At 41.0% G+C, this 27,118-nt stretch overlaps 1 protein-coding gene across 1 annotated transcript in view; it reads right to left on the bottom strand.

Annotated features, from left to right (window-relative positions):
* The window catches only part of LOC150089623 (1-phosphatidylinositol 4,5-bisphosphate phosphodiesterase epsilon-1-like), a 634,994-nt gene that overhangs the window by 311,509 nt on the left and 296,367 nt on the right, over positions 1 to 27,118 (bottom strand). Inside the window, exons 23-24 of the mRNA XM_090390053.1 lie at positions 17,797 to 18,059; positions 11,596 to 11,860 (exon numbers count right to left, since the gene is read on the bottom strand). Of these exons, the coding sequence (XP_090246179.1) occupies positions 11,596 to 11,860; positions 17,797 to 18,059 (528 nt within the window). The remainder of the gene's footprint in view (positions 1 to 11,595; positions 11,861 to 17,796; positions 18,060 to 27,118) is intronic.

The raw sequence follows: 27,118 nt of genomic DNA, 5'->3' as shown, positions 1-27,118 counted from the left end.
GCAAGTGAATGCCCCACACAATCTAAATTAAGCTATCTAAAATCGCCTTTGCCCATACTTTCGGCCTCTCATTCCTAGCACCTCCCTGCCACGCAAGCACATAAATTTTTTTTTTTTTAGATTCTAGCCACCGAAATCTTAGGAAATTAGGTGGCAGGACCCGCCAGAGTAAATTTTAGTCTACTGGTGTTTCCTGGTCTGCCTCCACAGGGCAATGTTGGGCCTCAGTAGGGGTCCAATGGCTAAACGACCAGATGAACAATGGTACACAAACACCACACATGTACAATATCCACACATTTTTGAATCTGGCATTTCCAGTAAACTGGCACACTCATCAAAATGCAAGCAACGCGAAGATGGGGGAGACCCCTGGTGCCGCTTGACACTTAACACACTTTACACTTTACAATCCAATGCCGAAGAAGTGGTCGGAAGTCCAGACTACGGATCCCAGGGAATGTAATGAAAACTCTAAAGATTTGTGAGTACCTGATTTAACTTTTAAACCTAAAATACCTGTACTGACCACCCCGGTTGCCGGAATAAATGTTGTTTCACCAAGGCATATTCTCTCTCTCTTCATAAGAAAAAAAAAAGGGGGGGGGGTTAATAGCATAACAGCAAACTGCCTGTGTCACACAATACTTGATTGGTTATTAGTGATAGAAATAGAGTTAAGTAAATTATAAGCTGAGACATACTGTACTGAATCAGTGTAAGTAATAATTAAAGTGTTTATAGAAATATACGGGACAATACAAGAAGACTGTGTATGCTGAAGTAAGCCTAGCACCAATTACTGTCAGCGAGAATAAGTACATGACTAGCTTTATTTCACCTGTTATAATATGTTGACCAGAAACAGAATACTTTATAATAAAGAAAAAAGGAGTTGATGTTTTTTATTGTAAAATACTCAATTGTACCTGAAGATTATGTGTGAGGAAGAGAATTTTGATAAATATTGTCAAATCTTGTATATATTGTTTTAAAAATGTCTCATTAAAGAATTTGTATAGATTAGTATAGATTTATGAATTATTGTTCCTCTGCTCAATTATGTACTTAATGAAGGGAATCCTCTAGCTGTCAGCTAACTAGTGAGCTTGGCTTTAGTATATAAAGTACAATTGTTTAACCCAAATCTTAAGGTAGACTTGGACTTCCGCGAATTGAAGCGGGGAGGAACATCTGAAAGTATTATCCAGAGTAAAGGATTTCTCTGATTACAAGTATATCAGCTATCACCAAAGAAACAAGGATTTCCACCACTAAAGACAAGAAGCACAAATAACAGCAGTGAATGGCAAAAAAGGAGTGATAGCATTTGACAAGGCTAAAGAGCACCCTGTTAAAGAAGTAGCTGAATCTTCTGGTGTTCCAGAAAGAAGAGTAATAGGTTTTTAAGGAATGGAGTGAGTTGATATCAACCAGAAACCAGTGGCAGAATTGTGGTCTAAAGTCTGTAGTAGGTGATGGGCGACAAATATTGCATAAAATGTTTATAAATATTGTAAACAGGAACTGCTACGAAGCCTACGAGGTTAACTCTTCCATTGTGCAATATGACTGATGACTTTTGAGGTTATGATGAACATCATAGGAAGATCCAATCTTCCTTACATTTCAAGGGTACAGTTCTAAAACGGTGTTCGCAGGCTGGCCGCTAGTTAATACACCGGACTGAACCTATTGGCGACTCTTTAGGAGGCTTCCGGATCAGCTACTGTATAATCTTGCCTTTACCTCTACTCTGCCAGATGGTGACTGGAGGGAGTCCGGGTAGTTGTATGGGGGGGGGCATTGTCGAGGCCATGTTATGTCAAGGATCTAGGTATATTCTTTTACCATGTGTATGCCATATCCAAAAATTTCATTACTTCATACAGCATGTCCCCTCCCCCACTTTTTTATACTATTGAATATACCATGAATTGTCAAACTAATAGAGTAAGCTTATCTGCGAAAAGATCTAAACCTCCAAAACACTTCCTAGTTCATTTCACAAATATATGTGGTCTCAATTCTAATCTCAACGATGTCCATTTCCACTTGCAGTCTGCCAAACCCCATGTACTTTTTCTAACAGAATGTCAGTTATCGGTTGATTCAAATACTGCTCATCTCAGTTGCCCGAATTATTCTCTAAAAGATTCCTTTCGCTCAAAGGTGGTACTTGTGCATATGTCCGTTCCGATATTCCCTGTCAGAGAATTGATAATTTTTTAGCAATAGCATTAGTAGAGGCATATGATGCAAGAAAGCAAGCTTATGCAGCATCAGCCAAAAAAAAAAAAAAAACACGCTCCCATTTCACCCTCCATTCGTTCCCAGTACTTGTCCAGCTCAGCCTTAAATTTATTTAGGCTATCAACTTCCACAACAAGGAATGGAAGTCTGTTCCACCAACCAACAACCCGCTGGCTAAAGGCAAACTTCCACACATCTATCCTACATCTCTCTTTCCTCAATTTGAATGTATGCCCTCTCAAATGATTCTTCTGAGCAAGAGGAAAAATTCCATCAGCATTGAGCATGCTCAAACCATTAAGGGTTTATACACCTCAATCAAATCACCTCACAGGTGCCTAGTCTCCAGACACTGTAATTTGCAAAATTTAAGCCTTTCTTCATAAGAGCAACCCTTTGTTCCATTCACTAATCTTGTTGCCCTTCACTGTACTCGTTCCAACAGCTCTACATCTTTCTTGCAATGAGGCCTCCAGACCTGTATACAGTACTCAAGGTGTGGCGTGACCATTGCCTTATACAAGGGAATAATCACCTCCTTATCCCTGTTGGAAAAATTCCTGTATATCATTGACAAGACACCATGAGCTACTCTTGCAGACTGTTTGCACTGCTCAGAAAACTTCATATCTGCCTGCACAATTACACCCAGGTCCTTTTCGTTCTCTACCACTGTCAGTGTAGTACCACAGAGTTGATACGTCACTCTGGGGTTCCTGCTTCTCATATGTAGTACTTTACATTTGTCAATGTTACACTTCATTTGCCACCTCTCAGCCCATCTGCTCAACTTTTCTAGATCCTGTTGCAGCAGGCTACTGTCATTATTGTCTTTAACAACCCTGCCAACCTTCGTATTGTCTACAAACTTGGACATTAAGCTTGGTATACCATTATAAATATCATTTGTAAATACCGAAAACAACAATGGATCCAATACTGAACCCTGAGGGACTCCACTAATAACATTAGTCCACGATGAGCAGTGTCCATTGATTACCACACTCTGTGTTTTTCCAGTCAACCATCCCTTTATCCATAGCAGCAATTTGCCTCCAATGCCACACTGCTTCAATTTGTGCAGCAGTCTTCCATGTGCAACAGTAGTATCAAAAGCCTTTCTAGGATCCAAATATATGATATCAAAGTTATTCCCTCCATCCAGTTCCTTTGTGACCACATCATAGTATCCAATCAAATTGGTCAGGCAAGACGTTCTCTTAATAAAGCCATGCTGTGTCCGAGCTATAACTGAAGTCTTGTCTAGATAATCCTGCAGTGCTTCTTTAACCAGTGCCTCCATTAATTTTCCTGGAACAGAAGTTACACTAGGTCTATAATTACTTGTGTTGCCCTTTGATCCTCCTTTGTGAATTGGGGTCACATTTGCAGATCTCTAGTACCTCCCCTGGGAACAAAGAAGCTCTCATAATTATGGCTAAGGGTTTGCTTACTTCCTTTGCTGCATCCTTTAATATAACTGGATAGATCCCGTCCACCCGGGTGCCTTTTTTATGATCATCTTCAACAATTTCTCCTCCACTTTCCTCTTAGTTATTACAAAATCATCCAGCTCACTGCCAGAGTTTAACTCACCTCTGGCATTTCCCTCCTTGAATAACTCTTTATGGGTGAATGTAGATGCAAAATACTCATTTAGTTTGTTAGCCACCTGAGAAGGATCATCTCCAGTTCTGCATTCCTTATATCTGTGACACCACGTCTCTGATATCCCAACAATATCTGCCTTTGATGTTCTGAACCATCAATATCCAGTGAACCAATCTGATTCATCCCTTTCCTTTTAGAGTTTACATAGGTAAAGAACTCTTTGTTGTTTTTCTTTGCATCCTTTGCCAAGGATTTCTCATAATCTGCCTTTTCCTGCCTAATTTCCTTTGTGACTTGGTTACAGACAAGCTTATATCTATCATACGCTTCCATGTCACCCATTAATTTATATGTCTCCCATGCATTTTTCTTCTCTGCCACATGTTTCAGTAGTTCATCTGACATCCACTTAGATCTTGAACTATATTTCTTAGTTGGTGTGTAGAGCATAGTAGCTTCCAAGATAAATTCTTTGAATGCTTCCCATTTTGAATTTGCTGTTGGTAACATCATCAGTTGGTCCCACCATATAGAATTTAAATACTGTCTCAGGCCATCGTAGTCGCCTTTACGAAAGCAAAAACCCTTCCCTTTACCCCTAATGGTAGTTACCTCTTTGAGTAAATCCCACTTCAGCACACTGTGATCACTGCCACCTAGTGGTTCCTTTATCTGCAGATTCTTAATTCATGAAGAATTACTACTGATAATGAGATCAAGAGTATTACTCCCTCTAGTTGCCTCCCGAACATGCTGATGTAGAAAACAATCATCCAATAAATCCACAAAAGTCTTGCTAGTGTGTGAGTGACCAACCCACAAATTCTAGTCAGTATCTGGGAAATTAAAATCCCCCATTATAACACTCTCTGATTTACTGGCCCACTCTCTTTCCCTGTACAGTTCCTTATTATACTCCTCAGAGTCATTAGGCCTATAACACACTCCTACTTTCAAGGCTTAAGTTTTGCAAATTACAGTGTCTGGAAACTAGGCACCAGCGGGGTGATCTGATAGAGGTGTACAAAGCCTTGAATGGTTTGAGCATGCTCAATGCTGATGGGATTCTTCCTCTAGCTCAGAAAAATCACCTGAGAGGGCATAAATTCAAATTGAGGAAAGACAGATGTAGGATAGATGTGCGGAAATTTGCCTTTAGCCAGCGGGTGGTTGGTGGGTGGAACAGACTTCCATCCCTTGTCGTGGAAGTTGATAGTCTAAATAAGTTTAAGGCTCAGCTGGACAGGTATTTCGAACGAACAGAGGGGTGAAGTGGAAGTGGTTATTTTTATTTATTTATGTTACTTTTTTTTTTTTTTTTTCTTTTTTTTTTTTGGCTGATGCTGCATAAGCTTGCTTTCTTGCATCAAATGCCTCTACTAATGCTAATGCTAATGCTATATCACACCAAACTGACTCGACACTGCACTGTCCAGCGATGTCGACTGGCTTCACTTTTAGATTTTATGATTTTATGTTTATTTTAGACTTTAGACTTATTTTATTTTAGACTTTTGGATTTTATGTGTTTCTTAAGTAATAGTATAACCCCTCCTCCCTTCCTATCTTGTCTATCCTTCCTGTACACATTGTGCTCCCGAAATTCCAGTTCTGCATTCCTTATATCTGTGTGAAACCACGTCTCTGATATCCCAACAATATCTGCGTTTGATGTTCTGAGCAATACCTCAAATTCATCAAATTTATTTACCAAACTCCTAGCACTGGTGTACACGCAAGTATACATGCACCTGTTCCTATTTTTAGCTACCCTAACACAACCCATGTGTTTACTTGTACCGCAATGACTCCCAGCAGTCTCTGAAATACCCTGCATCTTGTTTTCCAGGCTACTACTCATTCCAATAGAAGCAGTGCAAGAATCACTTTCTCCCCTCTGCCAGTGGCTACTGTTAATTTATTAGTCCTTGTATCCCTCCAAGCTAGTAGTTTTCCAACCAATCTAACACTGTCTCGATAGCATCAGCAATATTCTTGCACCCTTTCTATTTAGGTGTATCCCATCCCTGTAGAAGCAGTCTCTCCTGTTAACAAGTACAGACCAGGCTGAAAAAAATCTACCCCTTGAGCCCTGCAAAATCTTTCCAGGGCCGAATTGATTGACAAGGCTCACGTCATGTACTCTCTCCTATCGTGTCTGGGCAGAATTGCAGACACTTTCAAATTCAACCCTAATTCACGGCTTTTTTTGAACAGTAATCTGTACTTGTTAAGTAATTCTGCCGGTCTCCTACTCTTAATATCATTAATGCCAACGTGTTCAACAATATTACTCTTTGTGCCCTTAAAAGATGATATCTGCTCTGCAACGTCATCAACCTTTGCCCCTGGCAGACAATACCCTGGTCCTGTTCCACCTATCCTTTTTACATAGCATGTTCGGCGTTTCCCTGACAATAGAGTCACCAACAAGTACTAGTTCCTATTTGACCAGCGCATTCTGCCTTGGGGTTTGCTGCTGTGTTGCGTGATGATCACGTGCAAGCTCTGGTGTTGATGTGGAAAGCTGAGAGTTTGATGGGCTCCTCAATTTAGATCCTTTGAGGACATCCACCATGTCCTTCAAGCTCTCATATAGGCCCATAACAACGCTGAGTTGTCGCCTCATTTCCTCATTTGGAATCTCCCCACTTTGATCTTCTCTGGCTTCAAATCGCTCTACCTCATTGTGTCAAATTCTTCTGTTGTCTCAACCGTTCTCCCAACTCCACTAATCACTTGGAGATTCTCTCTTCTCCAATGGAGCCTTTATCTCATAGCTGTTCCCAACCTCGTATTGTTTGGCATTATACGAATGCAAAATGGGATGATCTGCGAGATTTCTTTTCTTTGTTTCCTTGGTCGGACTACTGTTTCAAAACTTCTGATGTCAATGTTTGCTCTGATCATGTCAGTGAAATTATTCTTGTAGGAATGTAATCCTTTATTCCACATTCCACATTAAAATCTTGTCCTTTATCTAAACCTTGGTTTTCCAATAAATGTGCTAAGGCTGTTCAAGAGAAGAATGTTGCATATCGTAATTGGTTTGTTTCCAATTCTTCAGTTTCGTTTTCTGCCTAAATCAAAGCTCGCAACAATTGTAAAGCAGTCATTAATCAGTCCAAACTAGATTTTGAACAGGCTAAGAGTAGAAAACTTGCTTCTTGCCCTAATGGTAACCGAGCATTCTGGTCTCTTGCCAACGCTATTGGCTGCAACTTTTGTCCATCGCTGTCAAACAAGGTGGTTCTGTTGCCACTTCATCCAAGGATAAAGCTGACATGCTAGCATCCCATTTTTCTTCCAACTCATGTATTAATGATCTTGGTAAAACACCTCCCAAGATTCCCAACATGCTCCATTCAATGCCTCCTGTGGTCTTCCGTCAGAAGGATGTCAGAAAGATTTTGACGAATCTCGATGCTAAGAAAGCTCCAGATCCTGACAGTATTTCTCCCCTTGTTCTCAAAACCTGCGCTCCTGAACTTACTCCTGTTCTTTGCCGCCTTTTTTTACTTTCTTATTCCAAAGGGCTTTTTTCCTTCTTCTTGGAAATTTGCTCATATCCAGCCAGTTCCTAAAAAGGGTGACAAGTCCCTCCCATCCAATTATTGTCCCATTGCAATTACTTCGTCGCCTCCGTAGCCTGGTGGGCAGGGGCAGCAGTGCGTAGTACATGCTTCTTGATTAGATCGGGGTTCGAGCCCGTGACCACGAAATACGGAGGATGCGGAAAAGTCAGGGAATGACCACTGCATATACCCGGAACAATATGGCCTTAGTTTCTAATGACCCTAAAAACCAAATAACAACAACAGCAATTACTTCTACCCTTTCTAAAGTAATGGAGAAATCAGTTAACCGCCAACTGTTAAACTGCCTAGAAACCTGATGTCTGATCAACGATCGCCAGTATGGATTCCGTCAGTGTTGATCCACTGGAGATATTCTGGCTTATGTTACCCATTTATGGACAAATTCATTGGAAAAGTTCGGTGAAACCCAAGCAGTTGCTCTTCACATCTCAAAGGCTTTCGATCGTGTTTGCCATAAAGGTCTTCTAAACAAGCTTCCATCTTCCTGTTTTTTGTAATTCGTTATCCAGTTTTCTCTCTGATCGCTCATTGACGATGATGGCTCTCTGTCTTCTAACTTCTCCACTAATGCTGGTGTCCCCTAAGGTTCAGTTCTTTCCCCCACTCTTTTCCTCTCGTATATTAATGACCTTCTTCCATTGACTGGAAATCCTATCCATAGTTTTGTCGATGATAGCACATTGCATTCCACTTTCCATTTTGTGGAACATTGCCTGCCCTGCTCAATCAGCTTTAACTTCTTGAATATAAGCTACCAATTCCTTAAATTCTGATCTCCAGGGCAAAGACAACTTAGTTGATTTCAATACTTTTAAAACTCAGTCTTGTCTTATATCTCGCAAAAAGGATTCTTCTGCTCCTATGCTTATCTTTGATGACACTCCGATTTCTAGGCAATATGATATATCTCTTTTGGGGCATCTAAAAAACTTGATTTTCTCTTTCGCTCTCGGCGTTACTTTTCTTCCAAACAGCTGTTCACTCTGTACAAATCGGAAATCCGCCCTACCATGGAAGATTATTCCCACATCAGGGGCGGTGCCCCGAAAACCTCTCTCAGGCTTCTAGATTCCATTCAAAAGAGGGCAGTTAGGTTAATTAATGCCTCCTCTCTAACAGAATCTGTCCACTCGTTGTCTCACAGGCGTACTGTTTCTGCTGCATGCCTTTTCTGCAAATACTTGCATGGGCACTGTTCTTCTGAATTAGCGTCTATAATTCTCGCTCTCTGTTTCAAAACATTCCGAACACGTGCCGCCACCAGCCGACATCCATTTACTTTCCAACCTCAAACTCCCAAAACCAACTTTTCATCTTCCTCGTTTATTCATTCAACTGCCGTTTTCTAGAACAACCTTCCTTCTTAAGTATTTCCTGAAAATTACAGGCTACAGATGTCTAATGTCAACAAATATCTTCTTTCGTCTTCTCAACCTCCAGCCCAAGCACGGTACTAAGTACTATAGGTTCTAATACCTCTCGTGTTTAGGTTTTTTATAAAAAAAAACAAATTGTTTGTAGTCATATCTAAAAACAGTTAACCAAGGACCTCATCAACCGATTTCTGAGAGAACTCTGCGAACAGAACTGCATAACATGGATACTGAATACCGAAAAAGACCAGTGTGAAACAACTCCACATAAATTCCAGCTAATGTGGACTGAAATTCATGAAAGGTAGCCTATTCATGGTTGGAAAGATATATGATCTGACAAATTCAATATTTGATGATACTCTAATGCAGTGTTTTTCAACCTCTGTGACAAAAAGAAACCAAACTATTATTTTAGGCTACCCGGATATTTAAATCAATATGCCATGCTGTGTGTCATATGCTTGTTTTTATTATTATTATTAGCTATATGGTGTAAGGAAGCCTGAGGCTTATGCTGCGCCAGCCAAAAAAAAAAAAAAAAAAATTCCCGAGTTACCCTGAGAGAGAGAGAGAGGGTGAGGGTGGTAGAAAGGAATCACCAAGATAGAGAAGAATGATTAATCGTTTGTGTTTTATAGTCGATTTGCCTGTTTTGCTGGACGAAAAAAAAATTAAGTGTTTAGGGCAGAAAATTTTGCTCTCTAGGCCTGAGACCGACTAACTCAGTCACGGAGTGAAAAAATCCCATTAAAGTTCCTCGTGTGATCGACGGGATTCAAACGTGGGGCTTTTCCAGCCGGTGTGGGGAGGACGGGACGATACCACTGTGCTACCGCGTAGATACATTAGTGTGCCACAGAAAATGCAAATTAAAAAAAAAAAAGAATAAATCCAAGTTTTATAATAAAAAATTGTTTATTTGCACTGTGCCTTCCAGCGATCAATTTGACATCACGTTTTGATTCCTAGTACTAGATCTGTTCACCTATACTATAGAAATAATGAGTGTATTATTAAATACTGTATACCCAACAGAAATAACTTCCCATTTGTGAATATATGAGTATTGTTGTGTGCCGAAAAATATTAGTGTCTTTAAAAGTGCACCGCAGAATTTTAGCATCTTTAAAAATGAGTCAAAGCAAATAAAAGGTTGAGAAACACTGTTCTGATTCCAGGTACCAAGTATACAAAAGAATGATGCATTTCATCCAGACTAAGTGCAAGGTGTTGTACGAACTGGTGGTGGGTCAGTGATGCTTTAAGGATATCTTAACTACGGGAGGCTGAGTCCTTTACTTGAAATACCACTAGGCTCAATCAGGTTTGCTATAAAAATATTCTGGATAATCAGTTTGTGAATTTTGCTGATTATTTCAGGGAAACTTATGATTTCCATATTCTTGTAATCCAGGATAACAACTTTCTGATTCTCAGGAGCTGTTTTAAACTGGCATGAGGAAAACTAGGGAATGGCAGAACATTTAAACTCGCCAGCCAAGTCACCAGATTTAAATCGTATAGAGTGTATTTAAATCGGTGGGACTATCTTGAATGGAAAGAGGGAAAAAAAAAAAAAAAAAAACAGCATCAACTATGGTGGCTCTCGAACACCCCACCAGTTCAGCCATTTGGGAAATCGAGGCACCAGCTCGTCCAGCGCCCAAAATCTGTCCTTTACCAAAGTTCGATAAATCCTTCATTTTACCCATTATGCTCGGAATTTTACTACCTACTGAAGCCGACCAGGTGGGTAAAGTGACTGCCTGGCAACACAAAGGTCGCGGGTTCGATTCCCGCCTCGGGCTTGGATCAAAGTACTGCAAAAACTTTGGGAGGTGCATTATGGCCACAGAAGCCTTTGCGCCAACAACTACCAAAAAAAAAAAAAAAAACCTACCTGCTGAACCACTGACACCTTATCTATGTTACGTAGGGCGACTGACTGTGCACTCTCCTACCTCATGTGGTTAACGGGGCGCATTCAGTTTTCATAGGGGTGGTGATAATTCAGTGATCACCACCTAGTGCATATATACATCACTCAGTGTATGTATACCGTGTAGGCTTTCAACTCAGTGAAGGCTCACAAAACCTAGAAAAGCTTAATTTCTGCATCCACCTCCTTTACTTTCTAGTAAAAATTTACTACAACATGTAATTAATTGTATAGTTTTTATTACTATTATTATTATTATCTACATGGTGCAAGGAAGCCTTAGACTTATGCTGCACCAGCCAAAAAAAAAAAAAAATTCCAGAGTTACCCTGAGAGAGAGAGAGAGTCAAAGGGAATCACCAAGAGAAGAATGATGATATCCAGCTCAGGACCCTGGGTGTGCCAAGCCCATACTCACCAGATGTGAGCCCCTGGGGTGAATTTTCAACTTGCAATTCCATGGATCCGAATTATTGTACCCCCTGATAGAACAGTGGTTTCGCACTTGTCACTCGTTTGGAGAGATCTAGATTTGATTCCCGTCGACAAGCGGAGGAATTTGTAAAGTCCTCTTCAATCGAGGCTGTAGTTAGGCCGACTCAACCCGTGAGTCATATGGGTTTTTCTACCCGCACAATATGCACATCAGCCATTGAGCATACGCACTCTTGTACAAAACATAACACACAACGGTGCAACATGCTCTAATTCTCTGTTGTGCTTGAAACCCAACAACAAAAACATCGTTATTTCATCATAAATGGCATGACGAGTCAGTGGTGACGAAATATGAGGAATCTGCACAAAACTTACCCACTATATTTTGAGAAGAGGCCTTATATGATCGCACACAGAGATCCGCATCTTTACCAAGAGATTCTTGTACACCTTTGTATGGTACAGCAACTTGTTCGAACACATCAAGGAGGTCTTTGCGACTTTGTACAAGGAAGGAGCGGAAAAGTTCAGCAAATTCCAGAAAATCAAGCTGGGTGGAGTGGGTAACAGCAGGGCGATATATCACTGGACAGGGACTGTCCACTCTCCCAGTAGCAGGTGGCGAGCGGCAACAGGTTCGCTCTCTATAAATTAAAAAAAAAATTACAGTTTCCTATAAATACGTATATATTTGTTACAACAATGGGCTGATATTACTGACATTTAGTCAGCATGATTAAAAAATGATTTTACAGAAATGAAATCGAACTATATTTGAATTTATCAATGGATTTTACACTACACCACATCGGCGTAGTGCCAAATATTACATTACGCCAATGTAAAACTTTACGTATTATATTACCAGTATTATACAAAGGGTACTAGGAAAGTTTTGCAATATGACGCAACAATGAATCACAGGAAGCTGCTTGTTGCTGCATGTTGAGACATGTTCATACGTGCATAGTAGCCGCCACGCCAAGTCGATGGGCTCAGTTATTCATTAGTAGTGAGAGTGTAAAGTGCTTGCGATGGCATCGTGGTCACGAAATGAGATAAGGACAGTTTTGCGGTATAATTTCGTGCGTGGTTTAACCATAGACCAGTGCTTAGAAGAAATGACTCTTGCACTAGATGATGATTGTCCACATCGTACAACGATATTCAGGTGGTATACAGAATTCCAAAGGGGAAATTTCACTCTGGAGGATTCTGAGAGGCCGGGAAGGCCACGAACGTCAGTTACGGAGGAAAACGTTACTGCTGTGAGGAAAATGCTTGACGAAAACAGGCGAGTGACCTACCAACAGATAGAGGATACTTTGGGCCTAAATGCACCAGCAATTCGTTCGATTCTGCAAGATCATTTGCACGTGAAGAAACTTTGTTCTCTCTGGGTGCCGCATCAACTGACTGAAGAGCAGATGACACGACGTGTGACTTGGTGCCGGGAGATGTTAAAAAAGTTTGATAAGGGACAATCTCGGTATGTGAACAACATCGTGACAGGTGACGAGACTTGGCTGTACTATTACGATCTGCCGACCAAGGCTCAAAACAAAGTTGGGTCTTTGATGATGACGACACACCCGTAATTGTCAGAAAATCCCGATCTGTAAAGAAGAAAATGATAGCTGTATTTTTCAAATCGAGTGGAATTGTGGAACGTGTCGTTTTGGACACGCAGAAGACAGTCACAGCTAAGTGGTATACTGAACAATGTCTGCCTAAAGTCATTGGATCTATGAAGAACCTGCGGCCAAAGTCAAGAATGGACACCTGGTACCTCCATCACGATAATGCTCCAGCTTACCGCGCCAAAGCCTGCACCGAATATTTGACCACGACAGGACTGAAACTTCTCGAGCACCCTCCCTACAGTCCAGACCTTGCTCCCTGCGACTTTGCACTGTTCCCGCATGTGAAAATGAAGCTAAAAGGGAGGCGGTTTTCCAGTGATGAGGACCTTCTACGGGCTTGGGACAACGAGTGTGCTTTACTCCCTAGTGAAACTTGGCAGAACTTGTTTAAAGATTGGTTTCGGAGGATGGAGAGGTGTATTGAATGTAGAGGAAATTACTTTGAAAAAATTAAATAAACAAAGCTGTATTGCAAAACTTTCCTAGTACCCTTTGTATCAATATATAATCACTGATAAGTAACAGAAGAAATGCACAAGCTCGTCTCATTTGTTGTTTTGGTGGACTCACTTTCTTTCGCCCCCACTACCACAGAGGCTACGAATACTGTTCTTCCCAACCACGTGGAAAAGAACCTGATTCGAATCCCGTCAAGATGAATGGAATTTTTTATCCCTTGACTAAATTAGCCCGAATCGAGTCAGGTATGCATGGTTTTCTACCCGGAAACTCGAGTTTTTCATCTAGCAGTGGGGAAAACAAGACCATAGAATACAAGCAATTTACAGCCATTAAATACTAACGCCTCACAGCCTTAGTTACTCTGCTATTAATTCTCACCAATACAGTGGACAAAACGAATCTCCCTCATCCCCCGCTGGTCAACACATTCCATTGCTCAAGTAGCATGCATCCTTGGTTACTGCCTAACTAAGATTTACCTGACATAGAGTTCCTTAAGATTCAAATGTCTCAAGCATTGTTCTGCACAATGACCCATGCGATCAAAGCAGAGATAATTATAAAGCCATATATTTTAACACAACATTTAGCTATACAATCATGTTTTTATTTCTTAAAATATAATTGAGTAAAGTCTTACATAAAGTTGAATAGGCCATTATGTAATTGAATAATGCAATATAATTTTAAAAAAAGTGGATGGAGAGGTGATGGGAGAGTTCTTTTTTTTTTTTTTTTTCTGATGCTGTATAAGCTTGCATTCTGCTTCATTTGCCATTACTAATACTAATTATAAAATCAAATATAACGTCTCTATAAGTTTCTGGCGGCTTCACGGATAGCGCAGTGATTATAACAACCATCCTCCTCACACAGGGTGAAAAAGGCGCGTGGTTTTAATCTATCAATGACACGAGGAACTTTAATGGTTTTTTTTTTTTTTCCCCGCTCCGTGACTGAGTTAACTGGTCTCAGGTGTAGATAGCAAGATTCGCCCACCCCGTCCCAGAAACTCGGGTTTTACTTCCAGTAAAACAGGCAAATCGACCAGAGCACACACGAAATAATAGGACATTTTACACGTGTGCATGAGTTGGTTCTTGGGCGGCCCTAGTATGACAGTTTTGTAAGATACCAGTAAGACAGGCCCATAAGAGTACGGACTATAACGCTCATTTCTAATGTGGAGTAGTAGAATGAATTTAATTAGGTTGTTTGTTTTTATCGAAAGCAACCTAGATTCCTATAAGATTCAGAATGGTTGTTATCTACTGGCAGGAAGCTAGAAGGGCAGTCGCAAGCTGAGTTATATAGAGCAGCCTGAAACCTATCAAGAATGGTAATAATAACGCTGTGGCATCAGGAGAGAGAGAGAGAGAGAGAGGAGAGGTATCTGGAGACAAGTTCACGGTCAGCTAAGAAATACACTTCCTACCATTAATGTCCTGACATCTCTATGTTGATAGTTGGTCACGTCCTACCCAAACACCACGTGTCAAATAAATAAAAAAAACTGTAAATATGCACATAAACCTTCGAATCGATTGTGAATGCAAGATCCCACGATCAAAGGAGTTAATAGACGCAGAACGATATTAGGTTGCAACATAAGCAATCGGTCTGCACGTAACACATCAACGGCACTGAAGACCCCCAACTCCAGGTCAAAGATTAGTGATGTGATCTGCAAATGGAAGCGGATACCGAAACCGTCATGAAACTTTTCAGTGAGATTTCCAGTTTCCAGTAGCTTTTTTGTTGTAAATTTATCATGCGATAAATTTATTGATAGTGAAATAACAAAGTAGTAACAAACAATTTCATTTTAAATTTATTACTAGTTTAAAATTATTATTATTATTGTTGCTCTTATATTATTTCTCCCTGATTGAGGGATTCCACTCCGTGACGGGTACTGCTACCAAGTACACAGGGCGGTTGTAATGTCTGGTGTTACTGTTGATCGAGGAAATCTTTGACTATTCTACAGGTGTTCAGGATTGCGACTTTCTGGAATTCCTTGTAGGTGTTCTCTGGGAGACCTATTGCTGCTAGGCTGCTATGTAAAGTCTTTGGCACCATACCGGTGGTTGACACGATGATCGAGATGGTCGATACTTCTTGCATATGCCACATCTCCTTGACCTCACGTCTCAGGTTCGTGTACAGTACTTCCTAATTTTTTCCTCATGGGTTTTCTGGACATTGCCAGTGTTGGGTACCGCTATGTCAATCAAATAGGTAGTCTTTTCCTTCTTGTCCACAAGGGTTATGTCTGGTCTGCTGTGCTGGATTGTCCTATCTGTTATTATGGCGCGATCCCAGTACAGCATGTGGGTTGGGGTCTCTAGTACTGCCTGGGGTTTGTACTTGTAGTACAGTACATTTTCTTCGATCAACTGGTATTGCCTTGCTAGCTTCTAATGTATTATTCTGGTTACCTGGTCGTGTCTATGAGTGTACTCAGTCTGGGTGATCACCTTGAATCCCATGGAAATGTGTTGGATGGTTTCTGAGGCCAGGTGGCATCGTCGACATGTATTATCGGATACTCAGGGCTCCTTGGCAATGTATTTTCTATAATTTCTGGTGTTGATTACCTGGTCTTAATGGCATGCACGAATCCTTCAGTCTCGGGGAAGAGCGTCCGTCCTGCTGGTGAGCCAAGCATTAGAAGCAATGTTATCGATGTGATCTTGATGGAGGTCATTGTAGTGTCTGCAATGGAGTGTCTTCTTTGCCCATCGTTCTAACTTCGTTTCTTGTGCCGACTGTGCGGGAGGGGGTTCCTAGCTTAGGTTGAGTGGGGTATACCACTTATCTATCTTCCTTATGTTGTTCTAGAAGTAATTCTTCAGGTTAACTATTGCCGTTTTCTGTTGCTCTATAAGGTCTATCAGGCATCTTCCTCTCTCTTTTCGAGCTACTGTTAGTCTATCCACTGCTGACTTCGGGTGGTATTGACGGCTCTTGGTCATCATTGTCCTTGTCTTTCGCATGATATCTTCTAGTTCGGTGTTAGTCCAATCTATGACCCCGAAGGTGTATGTTAGTACTGGAGCTGCATAGGTGTTTATGGCTTTAACTGTGTTCCCTCCGTTCAATTTTGCCTTCAGCAGGCTTCCGAGTCTCTGGTGATATTTTTCGGTCACGCACTTCTTGATTTCCTTGTGCTCTAACTGCTGAGCCTGCATCATCCCTACGTATTTGTAGGTCTCTCCTTCTGTATAGCTTCGATCTCTTTACCAGTCAGCAGCTGGTAGTTTCGGCCAACTAATTTTCCCTTGTGCAGTGTGTGGGTCTTGCATTTGTCTAGACCAAATTCTATCGTGATCTCCTTGCTGAATTCTTCGGTGATCCGGAGTAGTTGCTTCTCGATTACCGCGTAGAGCTTGATGTCATCCATGTACATCAGGCGGAGGCGCATTATAGCCAAAGCAGCTTATGCGCCATCAAACCCCCACAACAACAACATCAGGTGAGTGAGGGTGTACATGTTCTTTCTTCCTTCTTTGAGGGTATATCTATACTTGCTGCCGTTAAGCATGGTGGATAGTGGGTTGAGTGCTAGACAGAACGACAGTGGGCTCAGAGTATCTCGCTGAAAGATTCCTCTTCTAATGGGAATTGGCCTGGTTGTGATGTTCTCGACTTTAATGGTGGTACTCTATTTCGCCATTGTTTCTCCTAGGAAGTTTGTCACTATCGGATTGACCTTGTAGATCTTCAGAGTCTCTATTAGCCAGCTATGAGGTACGGAGTCGAAGACTTTGCGGTAATCGATGTAGTCCGTGTACAGGTTGCGGTGCTTCTTGTAGGCTTGCTCCATAACGGCGGCATCTATGGTTAATTGCTCCTTGCATCCTTTGCTCCTCCGCTTGCATCCTTTCTGCTGTTCGGCCATTATGTTCTGACTCTCTAAGTGGTCTGATATCTTCTTAGTTATGCAGCTGGTCAGGATCTTGTACATCGTTGGGAGGAAGGTGATTGGCCTGTATTTCGCTGGGTTTCTTGTATATTCGTCTTTAGGCTTCAGATATGTGACTCCTTCAGTGAGAAACTTCGGGATTGTCTCTGGGTGCCTTATCATTCGAGTGAACTGCTATGCTAGGTGCTTGTGTGTGCAGGTGAGCGTATTGTACCTTCTTCATCCTCTTCTTCTTATTATTATTATTACCAGCCACATGGTGCAAGGAAACCTGATGCTTATGATGATATCCAGCTCAGGACCCTAGGTGTGCCAAGCCCATACTCACCAGATGTGAGCTCCTGGGGTTAATAGGAGATAAATTTATTTTATATACTGTACAAGGATAATAACTATTTATCACGTAATAATAGCATTTTCTATCTTGCATTATAATAAAAGAACACTTAAAAAAAAAGTACTGGAAATACAAAAATGAAACAAAATGTGAATTAATTAAGCCAGTAAATTAGTGTGAAAATGAGTAAAATAAATAAAAAAAGGTTACCTATAATTGGAAGCAAGAAAAGTTGTCTGAAGAGTTGAATTGCTGAGTTTTGTAAAGCTGTCGCATGATGAGGGTAATGGAGGACTACCACCATGCTGAAGGCTACAGTTCCCTGAATCCACTTCGTGATCACAGTGAGTGCGAAACTGTGGGCTAGATTTAACTCCAGATCGACGGTGCTTCGTACTCGGGCTTGTCTTTCGTGTAGCGATCTCGCCATAGGGCTCGGAAGATACGCTGGACTGGGATTTCGGGCTGCTATCCTATAACAGAGAGCAAATAAAAGAAGCTCGGATTTATAAATACCACATATTATAAATTATAGCTCAATATCACTTCATGCTGTTATATATACAGGGTGATTCACTACCAGTGCGACAAACTTGCAGGAGGTGTAGGGGGCACAAAGACGAATCGGAATCACATAGCATTGCAGGGTCCGAAATGCCTTCGTCATGCGGGAGGTCGCGTGAACAAAGAAGCAAAGAAAAAGAACAGAAACAGCACCTCGTTAGTGTAACAGAAATCATTTTAATGACAAGTTTTACATTGGCAAAAAGCCATGCTACAGAAGGTGTTCGAAAGTTCGACCAGAAGCAGTCACACAGGCTTCACAGCATCGCCGCATGGAATCCCTAACGTTCTGGAAGATTCCTGGCGTGTCTCGAATCTCCCCGGCAGCTACAGAGATGCGAGCGACGAGGTCTTCAACTGAATCAACGGGGGTCTCATACACCAATGTCTTCATTTGACCCCAGCAGAAGTAGTCCAGGCATGATAGGTCTGGCGATCTAGAAGGCCAATGAACCGGACCACCACGATCTATCCATTGCTGTCCAAATGTAACGTTTAGGTGTTGGCGGACGTCATTGGTGTGATGTGGGGGAGCCCCATTATGCTGGAACCACATTGAGCGGCGCAACGACTGAGGAACATGTGCTTCTTCAATAAGGTCGGAAAGGACTTGCTGTAGAAAGATCAAGTATGCCCAACCCTCCAGACGAGGGGGCAGAAGGTACAGTCCAATGAGGTGGTCTCCAACAATGCCGGTCCAAACATTGCCAGAGAAACGGCGTTGAGTTGCACATATTCGCGTACCATGGGGGTTCTCCAAAGCCCACAAATGGGCGTTATGTTGATTGAGGGTTCCCTCTCTTGTGAAACTTGCCTCATCCGTGAACAATACGGACGCAGCAAATGCGCTGTCTGCCGCACTCTGTTGAAGAAACCAAGTAGCAAAAGTCCTCCGGAGTGGATAATCCACAGGCTCCAATGATTGGACGCGTTGCAGATGGTATGAACTCATTTAGTTTGTTGACAGTATCCTCCATACAGTGGATTGGGAAATACCCAATCGTTGGCCTATCGCTCGAGTACTCGTACTCGGATTGCCTTCTGCAAGACGTAGGACATTCTCCTCATTGTCTGGCGTCCTCGTCGTTCGCTCTCGATTCATGGTACCTCTCATGAAACAACCAGTCTCACGTAGCCTTCTGTGCACACGTGCGAAAATCTTATGATGAGGGGCTCGCCTGTGCGGGAAACGTTCCTGGTACAAGCGCAGAGCGGCGCGCCCGTTACAGTCCGCAGCTCCATACGCGAAGTGCATGTCGGTCAGTTCAACGTTTGAATACGCGTCCATCCTACTGCCTCGGGAACCGGTTCGCAAATGCTGACTTCCAGCGGGATCGCTGTTCACGCGACCTCCCGTTCAACGTCCTCTACCGCATGACGAAGGCATTTCGGACCCTGCAATGCTATGTGATTCCAATTCGTCTTTGTGCCCCCTACACCTCCTGCAAGTTTGTCGCACTGGTAGTGAATCACCCTGTATACAGTATCTATTTCATTCAGTTTCTTTCGTTTTAATTTTGAACTTTAATATCATTTCATCTCATCGTAATGGTTCGCTGTTTCTGTTAACCATTTTCTTTTTTTTTATTTTTGAGAAAAAAAAAATATAAATACCATATTCTCTTTAATACTTCTGGAACTAATCGCCAACGTTCTTTAATTTCATAATCCCAAGGCAATGCCATTTTGTTCGGTAGATTTTCATACAACTAATGAAAAACTCATCAGTAGCCTTTCAGTTATCCGGCGATGTTTGCAGAGTAATGACGTAGATTTTTCATATTTTTTCGCGCTTCCATTATCAATTCATTTAACTTCTTTGAGATACTGTCTCTTCTGCTACATGGAATTCGGTGCTTAGCTAATCGGATTTGATTGTTCTTGGCGTGTAGATGTTATTTTCTTTCAGAACAAATTAGATAGGGATTTTTGATGACTGACGAGCAACCTAATTTCTCTGATATATACAGATCTTGTATGAAAGGCATGGGGTGGAAATATAACTGAAATTATACGTTTTGAAAAAAAAAAAAAATATATATATATATATATTTAACTCTAAGCGATAAATGGGCAAAACTAAAGTTTAGTGGCTCCAAAGGGAAATAGAAATATAAATGTCACACTAGAAAGGTCGGCAGGGTTTTAAATGACACTAATGACAGTACACTGCTGCAAGAGTGATCTATAAAAGTTGAACAGATGGGCTGAGAGGTGGCAACTGAAGTTTAACATTGACAAATGCAAAGTACTGCATATGGGTAGCAGTAACCCCAGAGTAACGTATCAACTGTGTGATACTACACTGACAGTGGTAGAGAACGAAAAGGACCTGGAGTAATTGTACAGGCAAATATGAAGTTTTTTGAGCAGTGCACACGGTTTGCAAGAGTAGCTCATGGTGTCTTGTCAATGATATACAGGAATTTTTCTAGCAGGGATAAGGAGGTGATTATCCCCTTGTATAGGTCAGGCCACACCTTAAGTACTGTATACAGGTCTGGAGGACTTATTTTAAGAATGATGTAGAGCTGCTGGAACGAGTACAGAGAAAGACAACAAGATTAGTGAATGGAACAAAGGGTTGCTCTTACGAAGAAAGTAAGATTTGCAAATTACAATGTCTGGAGACTAGGCACCTGTGAGGTGATCTGATTGAGGTGTATCAAGCCTTGAATGGTTTTAGCATGCTTAATGCTGATGGGATTCTTCCTCTTGTTCAGAATAATCGCCTGAGAGAGCATAAATTCAAATTGAGGAAAGAGAGTTGGACAGATGTGTGGAATTTTGCCTTTAGCCAGCAGATGGTTGATTGCTGGAACAAACTTCCATCTGTCATTGTAGAAGTTGATAGCTTAAATATATTCAAGGCATAACTAGACACATTTGGAATGAGTGGGTGTGTGAAATGAGAAGGGTCTTTTTTTTTTGGCTGGATCTATATAAGCTTGCTTTCTTGCATCATGTGCCTTTACTAATGCTAGGACCACCCGGAATATGCATTAATTTGTCCAGTGGTACGTTCGTGAATTGGTACGTTCTCTGGTCGATTTGCCTGTTTGTTGGAAGAAAAATCCCATGTTTCCTGGGGGAAAATGCCTGAGACCGACTAACCCACCCAAGAAATGAAAAAAGCCCACACAACTTCCTCGAATCATTCATGAGGTACGAACCCGGGTCTTTGCCATTCGGTGCGGGAAGGGCGGTGACGATGCCAATTTGTTACCCGCGCAGACCGGCTCCAAAATGTAGCACGATGACTAGCAAATAAGTTACAAATAACTAGAAACAGCGATTTGGAACCAGCATTTGGCTTCGTTATCGCGTCTAAAGAAAGCAGATATAATGCATGTATGAACCTAAAATAGCATAACACCTTAAAATCCTCACGTCATAGACGGGATTCGAACTCAGGTCTTTTCCACCCGGTGTGGGGAGAGCGGCGATTCTACCAACTGTACCACCCACGAGAGCTATCCTCGGGTGATGTTACTATTCATATCTATTTGATGTAGAGAAGAGGATATTCATAACACTTGATGAACGTTGCTGAATTAACATTCTAGGAGCCGCCCTGTCCTAAAACATCTCTTGATTTAGTAAACTGGGTTCGTGACAAGGTTCCTATTAAGAGATTTCACAAATTTCTTGGGATGTCTAATAACAGTTATGTCTCCATCTCCGTTCTTTACTTTCTTTCATTATGAATTAGTTTTGTTTTAGCACTTTATAGAAGCATAACAAATTGTTTATAAAAATGTCCTTTATTAATTAAGGTGGTTTAAAAACTGGTTACACGTTCTTTTTCAACATAGTCTTCTTTGGAATCAATACATTTTTCCAACCGATGCTTCAATGGATTGATTCCAGTTGATTTCAAACTTCTTTCAAAAAGGGGTCCTCTTCTTATAAAACAGTCTGAGTTCACTTGATTGATGATAACGCTCAGGGAACGATGCGTAATATAGCTCCGTAGCCAAGAGAGCAAAGGGTCCCGGATACCATATAGCTTAAGTTTTTCCAGAAGTTGTTTGTGCGGGACTTTATCAAATGCCTTAGATATATCTTTGTAGACTGCATCAACTTGAAGGTGGTTATCAAGAACTTCAGAGGTATATTGTCAGAAAGGAAGCAAATTTGTGACTACTGACTTGCCCCTGCAGAAACCATGTTGACTCTGATCAATGAAAGTTCGAAGAGATGTTTGTGTACTGCTGTGTCCAAGAGTTTAGCAAGGCTGTTTTGCAAGGATATGGGTCTGTAATCAGTTACATCATTTTTATAACCTTTTTTGAAAATAGTAGTAGTAGCAACAGTGGCATGTGATGCAAGAAAGCAGTGTATGAGCTTATGCAGCATCAGCCAAAAAGGAAAAAAAAAAATGTTTGTCCAGTTCCTCCTTAAATTTATTTAACCTATCAACTTCCACAACGACAGATGGAAGTTTGTTCCAGCAATTAACCACTCATTGGCTAAAGGCAAATTTCCACACATCTATTCTACATCTGTCTTTTCTTAATTTGAATTTATGCCCCCTTAGGTTCGTAATCTGAACAAGTGGAAGAATCCCATCAGAATTCAGCGTACTCAACTCATTCAAGGCCTTATACACCTCAATCAGATCTCCGCGCAGGTGCTTAGTCTCGAACCATTGCAATTTGCAGAACTTAAGCCTCTCTTGGTAAGAGGATCCCTTCTTTCCCTTCACTAATCTTGTTGCCCTTCTCTGTACACGCTGAAGCAAATCTACATCTTTCCTAAAATGAGGCCTCCAGACCTGTACGCAGTACTCAAGGCGTGGCCTGACCATTGCCTTATACAGAGGGACAATCACCTCCTTTTCCCTGCTAGCAAAATTCCTATATATCATTGACAAAACCCCATGACCTGCCCTGGCAGCCTGTCTGCATTGCTCAGAAAACTTCATATCTGACTGCACAATTACTCTCAGGTCTTTTTCATTTTCTACCACCTTAAGTGTAGTACCGCATAGTTGGTACGTTTCTCTGGGGTTACTTCTACCCATATGCAGTACTTTGCATTTGTCAAGGTTAAATTCAGTTGCTACTTCTCAGCCCATCTGTCCAAATTTTCTAGATCCTGTTGCAGTAGCACACTACCATTACTGTAATTAACAACTCTGCCAACCTTTGTATCATCTGCAAACTTCGACACTAAGCCTGATATATCTTCATCAATATCATTGATAAATATGCAAAACAACAGTGAAACCAACACCGAACCCTGTGGGACTTCAGTAATAACATTATTCCACGAAGAGTAGCACCGATTTATTACTACCCTCTGTCTTCTCCCACTCAACCATCCTTTTATCCATTGTAGCAATTTACCCTCAATACCATTCTGCTCCAATTTGTACTGTAGTCTTCCATGCGCAACATGTCAAAAGCTTTCGTGAAATCCAAGTATATGATATCAAAATTATTTTTTTCATCCAGTTCCTTTGTAACCACATCATAATAACCAATCAAATTTGTCAGACAAGACTTTCCCTTAACAAGCCCATGCTGTGTCTGAATTATTGCTGCAGTCTTGTTTAGATGATCCTGCAATGCATCTTTAACGAGGGACTCCATAATTTTACCCCGAACAGAAGTTAAACTAACAGGTCAACATTGGAACTATGTTGACCTGCTTAAAGTGCATAGGACACTTCCCCAACCTGAGAGACAAGCTGAAGATCCGCAGTATGAAGGGTTTTCAAATATATAATTCAAATATATAATCATAAAGATTCAATCGTATAATTCTGACAACCTATTCAATTCTCTAATTCTGACAATTATATAATCAGCATTACATGTAATGAACATTAGGAAACGACGTAGCCCGATGTAAGATTTAACTGAAAATCTAGCCAATAAACACGAGACGTTTAGGGGAAAAAACCTCACTCATCTCACGACAAGTAGTCTGGACTTAACAGTTAAGTAGAGAATTTGAAATCTTATATTCTTACCTAATCCTGAATTTGTCATATCAACTTGCAAGGATCCGTTTGCTTTTCACATACAAGTACAAGCACCAAAACTTGTACAGTTACGAAATCAAAATGTAGTGCTTTAATTAAACGCATTCATTGTGAGAACTTTTCTGAGGCAGATATACCCAATTAGTTGTTTCCTTGGACGATTTCCCAAATGAATATATTTCGTTTCTCCATTATCTTTCATTATGGGATTTCCTAAGTGGATAACTTTCAGTTTCTATTACTGAAAGGCTGATATGTTTAATTCTGGAGATTTCCCTGTTGAGTGTTACTATTTCTGCTAGGCAGAGTAATATTTCTACGAAGTGAGATGCATGGAGTCTCTGCAATCTAAATTATAATAATGTTTCTGTTCTTATTCAAGGATTGGCGTTAAGTTATAAAATTGGTTCATCCTGATAGAGACAGTCATTCTTTTTTTTTTTCCTAAGAAAAGCTTACATCTTAAATAAACATACCTTGATTATACTTGGGCACGACCACCAGGTTAGACAGGAACATATTCAGGGGTGGTCAGAGAGGGCATATGCCCCCCTTAACCAAAAATTTGAAATTAAAGAAACAGAAAGCAGGAGGCGTTCTAAAAGAAACTCACACGCCTAGTCGCCAAGTTCCCTCCCCCTTTACAATGTTTCCTGGACCTGGTTGTCTGCCCCCCCCCCCCTTATGATGACACCTGGATACGCCACTGAGGTTACAGGAGTTTACAAAACATCATGAATACAATCGTTAATGATTATTTAGTAGTCACGGCCTTGAACCACGGTCCACTGAAAAAGCGTGTGCAGCAGCACTCTCGTTCCTGAGCATTCGTCAGCCCCAAAAGTTACGAGTTGGTTTCAGGCGAGGGTGGCATGGTTTTTACTCCCAGTTTTTTTCGTACAGCGAACAGGTAAATCGACCATAGAACACACGCAATTTACAGGCATAAGATATGACGCAATATGGTCTAAGTTGCTGACGAGCCTAAAACCCCACAACAAACAAAAAATTTTGAAACGTGATTTATTTATTTAATGACTATTTAAAAAATCTGAAAAATTCTTTAGGCTTAAAAATTGAAATATTTATAATAAAATTACAATTTCAGTACACTAACAATCTGTTCGTTTGTATTAGGTTATCTGACATTAGTAAGTTCTACATCTAACAACCGAAGGGGGGGAAAAAACACATTAATTAATGTACGCCTGCGATATATTTCTTGTGGATTCGATTTTTTTTCCTAAATTAATTGAATGTTTTTGTATTTCTGTGAGTAATTGAAGTGAAAAGTAAATACAGTATAGTGTCTACTTATCAATTAATGAATTCAATAATTCAGTTCTTGATGATTTGGGAAATGTGGCGCTTTACTTAAACATGCGTCTGACGTTCATTGAAAAGAAAATTTTTCGAGGTGGCGTTGTTGCTGATGGTTGCGCGTGTTTATTCTTACTGCTGCTATCGTTGCATTGCCTTTCTTTATCCGTATGTACTATGTTCGACTTTTTTTAATTATAGAAGGTGTTCGTTGCTTTTCTCATCCGCAATTGCCTCGGGTAAGTTGTTTTTAGTTTTTTTTTTTTTCTTTTAGTTATTCAGTTTTATATCTTAATATATTGTTTTAAATTTAATTATGAAGGATCAGGTATTTGCAACGATGAAACATCGGGTTATCTTATTTGGGTTTTCGAGGTATGTTTTGTCTCTAGTATTCCGCTGTACAGAAAACAACAACAACAAAAAAAAAAAAACTAATATAATACTCCGAGTTCTTGGAAATGCTTAACTTCTAGACTTTCGAAGTCATCTGCTTCCTTTCCACCGCCTCATTACGTATGGACATTGCATCTGAGAGCGAACTCGCTAAAGCGTCGTCTGTTCCTTCCCTACCCCTCGACATCGGATGAAACGCCGGTTATTCCTGTTACTCAAGATCAATGTCTCGACAGTTCCACCGATTCGGAGAATGAGATTGAAAACTTGCTCTTGTAAAATCCTGCCATATACTTGAAATGCAACGACGATAAATTACTGAACTTCATGTCCATACTACATAGTATTCTCGTAGAAGTAATCACGTGACGCCTCCGGGCATAAATTTATCAGCGATCTTGAAACTACAGTACATTCAATGCAAATTGACCTTAATAAACTCAAGTCTCAACTCGTTCGCTTTAACAACATGGAGCGCCTATCCTCTTTAATGCCACAACTTATTTAGGCTACACAACAGATCCACAGAAAAGCAAATCTTCAGAAAATAAGAGGTTAACGGAACACCTGCAATCTATCTGGCAAAATAGATGGAATCTTACCACAAAAGGTCAAGTCACCAAAAAATTTATACCCGATGTCAGCAGGGTATATCCTATTTCCCCGTCCTGGTTTTCCCCTGGCTTGCACACCACCTTCCTTCTTACAGGACACGGCTCCTTCAGAGGAAAACTCCATGAGCTGGGAATCTCTGACAACCCGAGCTGTAACTGCGGTCAGGAGGAAACATGGGAACATCTTATCCATGACTGTGACAACTACGAGGACCTCAAATGTCAGCTATATACACGCATCAACTCCTTGCTAAAAAACCGAGAAGAAATAATATTGCAAGAGGAAGATAATTACCGGGCTTTCACCATCTTTGCCCGCAAACTTTTTGAAAGAAAGATCCATGCCACATCATCACTAACCTATGAAAACACAGACGTAACTACCTGAGATGACTGCGAAACTCTGAAATAGTGACCACCTGAAGCAGATAAAACACATGAACGTAACAAACTGGACCTGACTTCTGGACTTGGACCTCCACTGGACCAATGCAAAGACGAAAATTGGACTCGGACCTTGAAGATTGCATCTTATGATGCCATATAGCGCCCCGGCTCCGTCTAGCCTGCTTTTTACTCCTCTTTCCCTAGCAGGGGGGGAGGGGGCGGCCTGCTGTCTCCTCCCCCTCCTGCCACCCCTCTTTCT

The sequence above is a fragment of the Mastigoproctus giganteus genome, chromosome 2 (genome assembly GCF_048544385.1).
Source record: "Mastigoproctus giganteus isolate SK-2022 chromosome 2, ASM4854438v1, whole genome shotgun sequence".
Lineage (NCBI taxonomy): Eukaryota > Metazoa > Arthropoda > Arachnida > Uropygi > Thelyphonidae > Mastigoproctus > Mastigoproctus giganteus.
The sequence above is the reverse complement of the archived record's forward strand: the minus strand, read 5'-3'. Positions and strand labels throughout refer to the sequence as shown.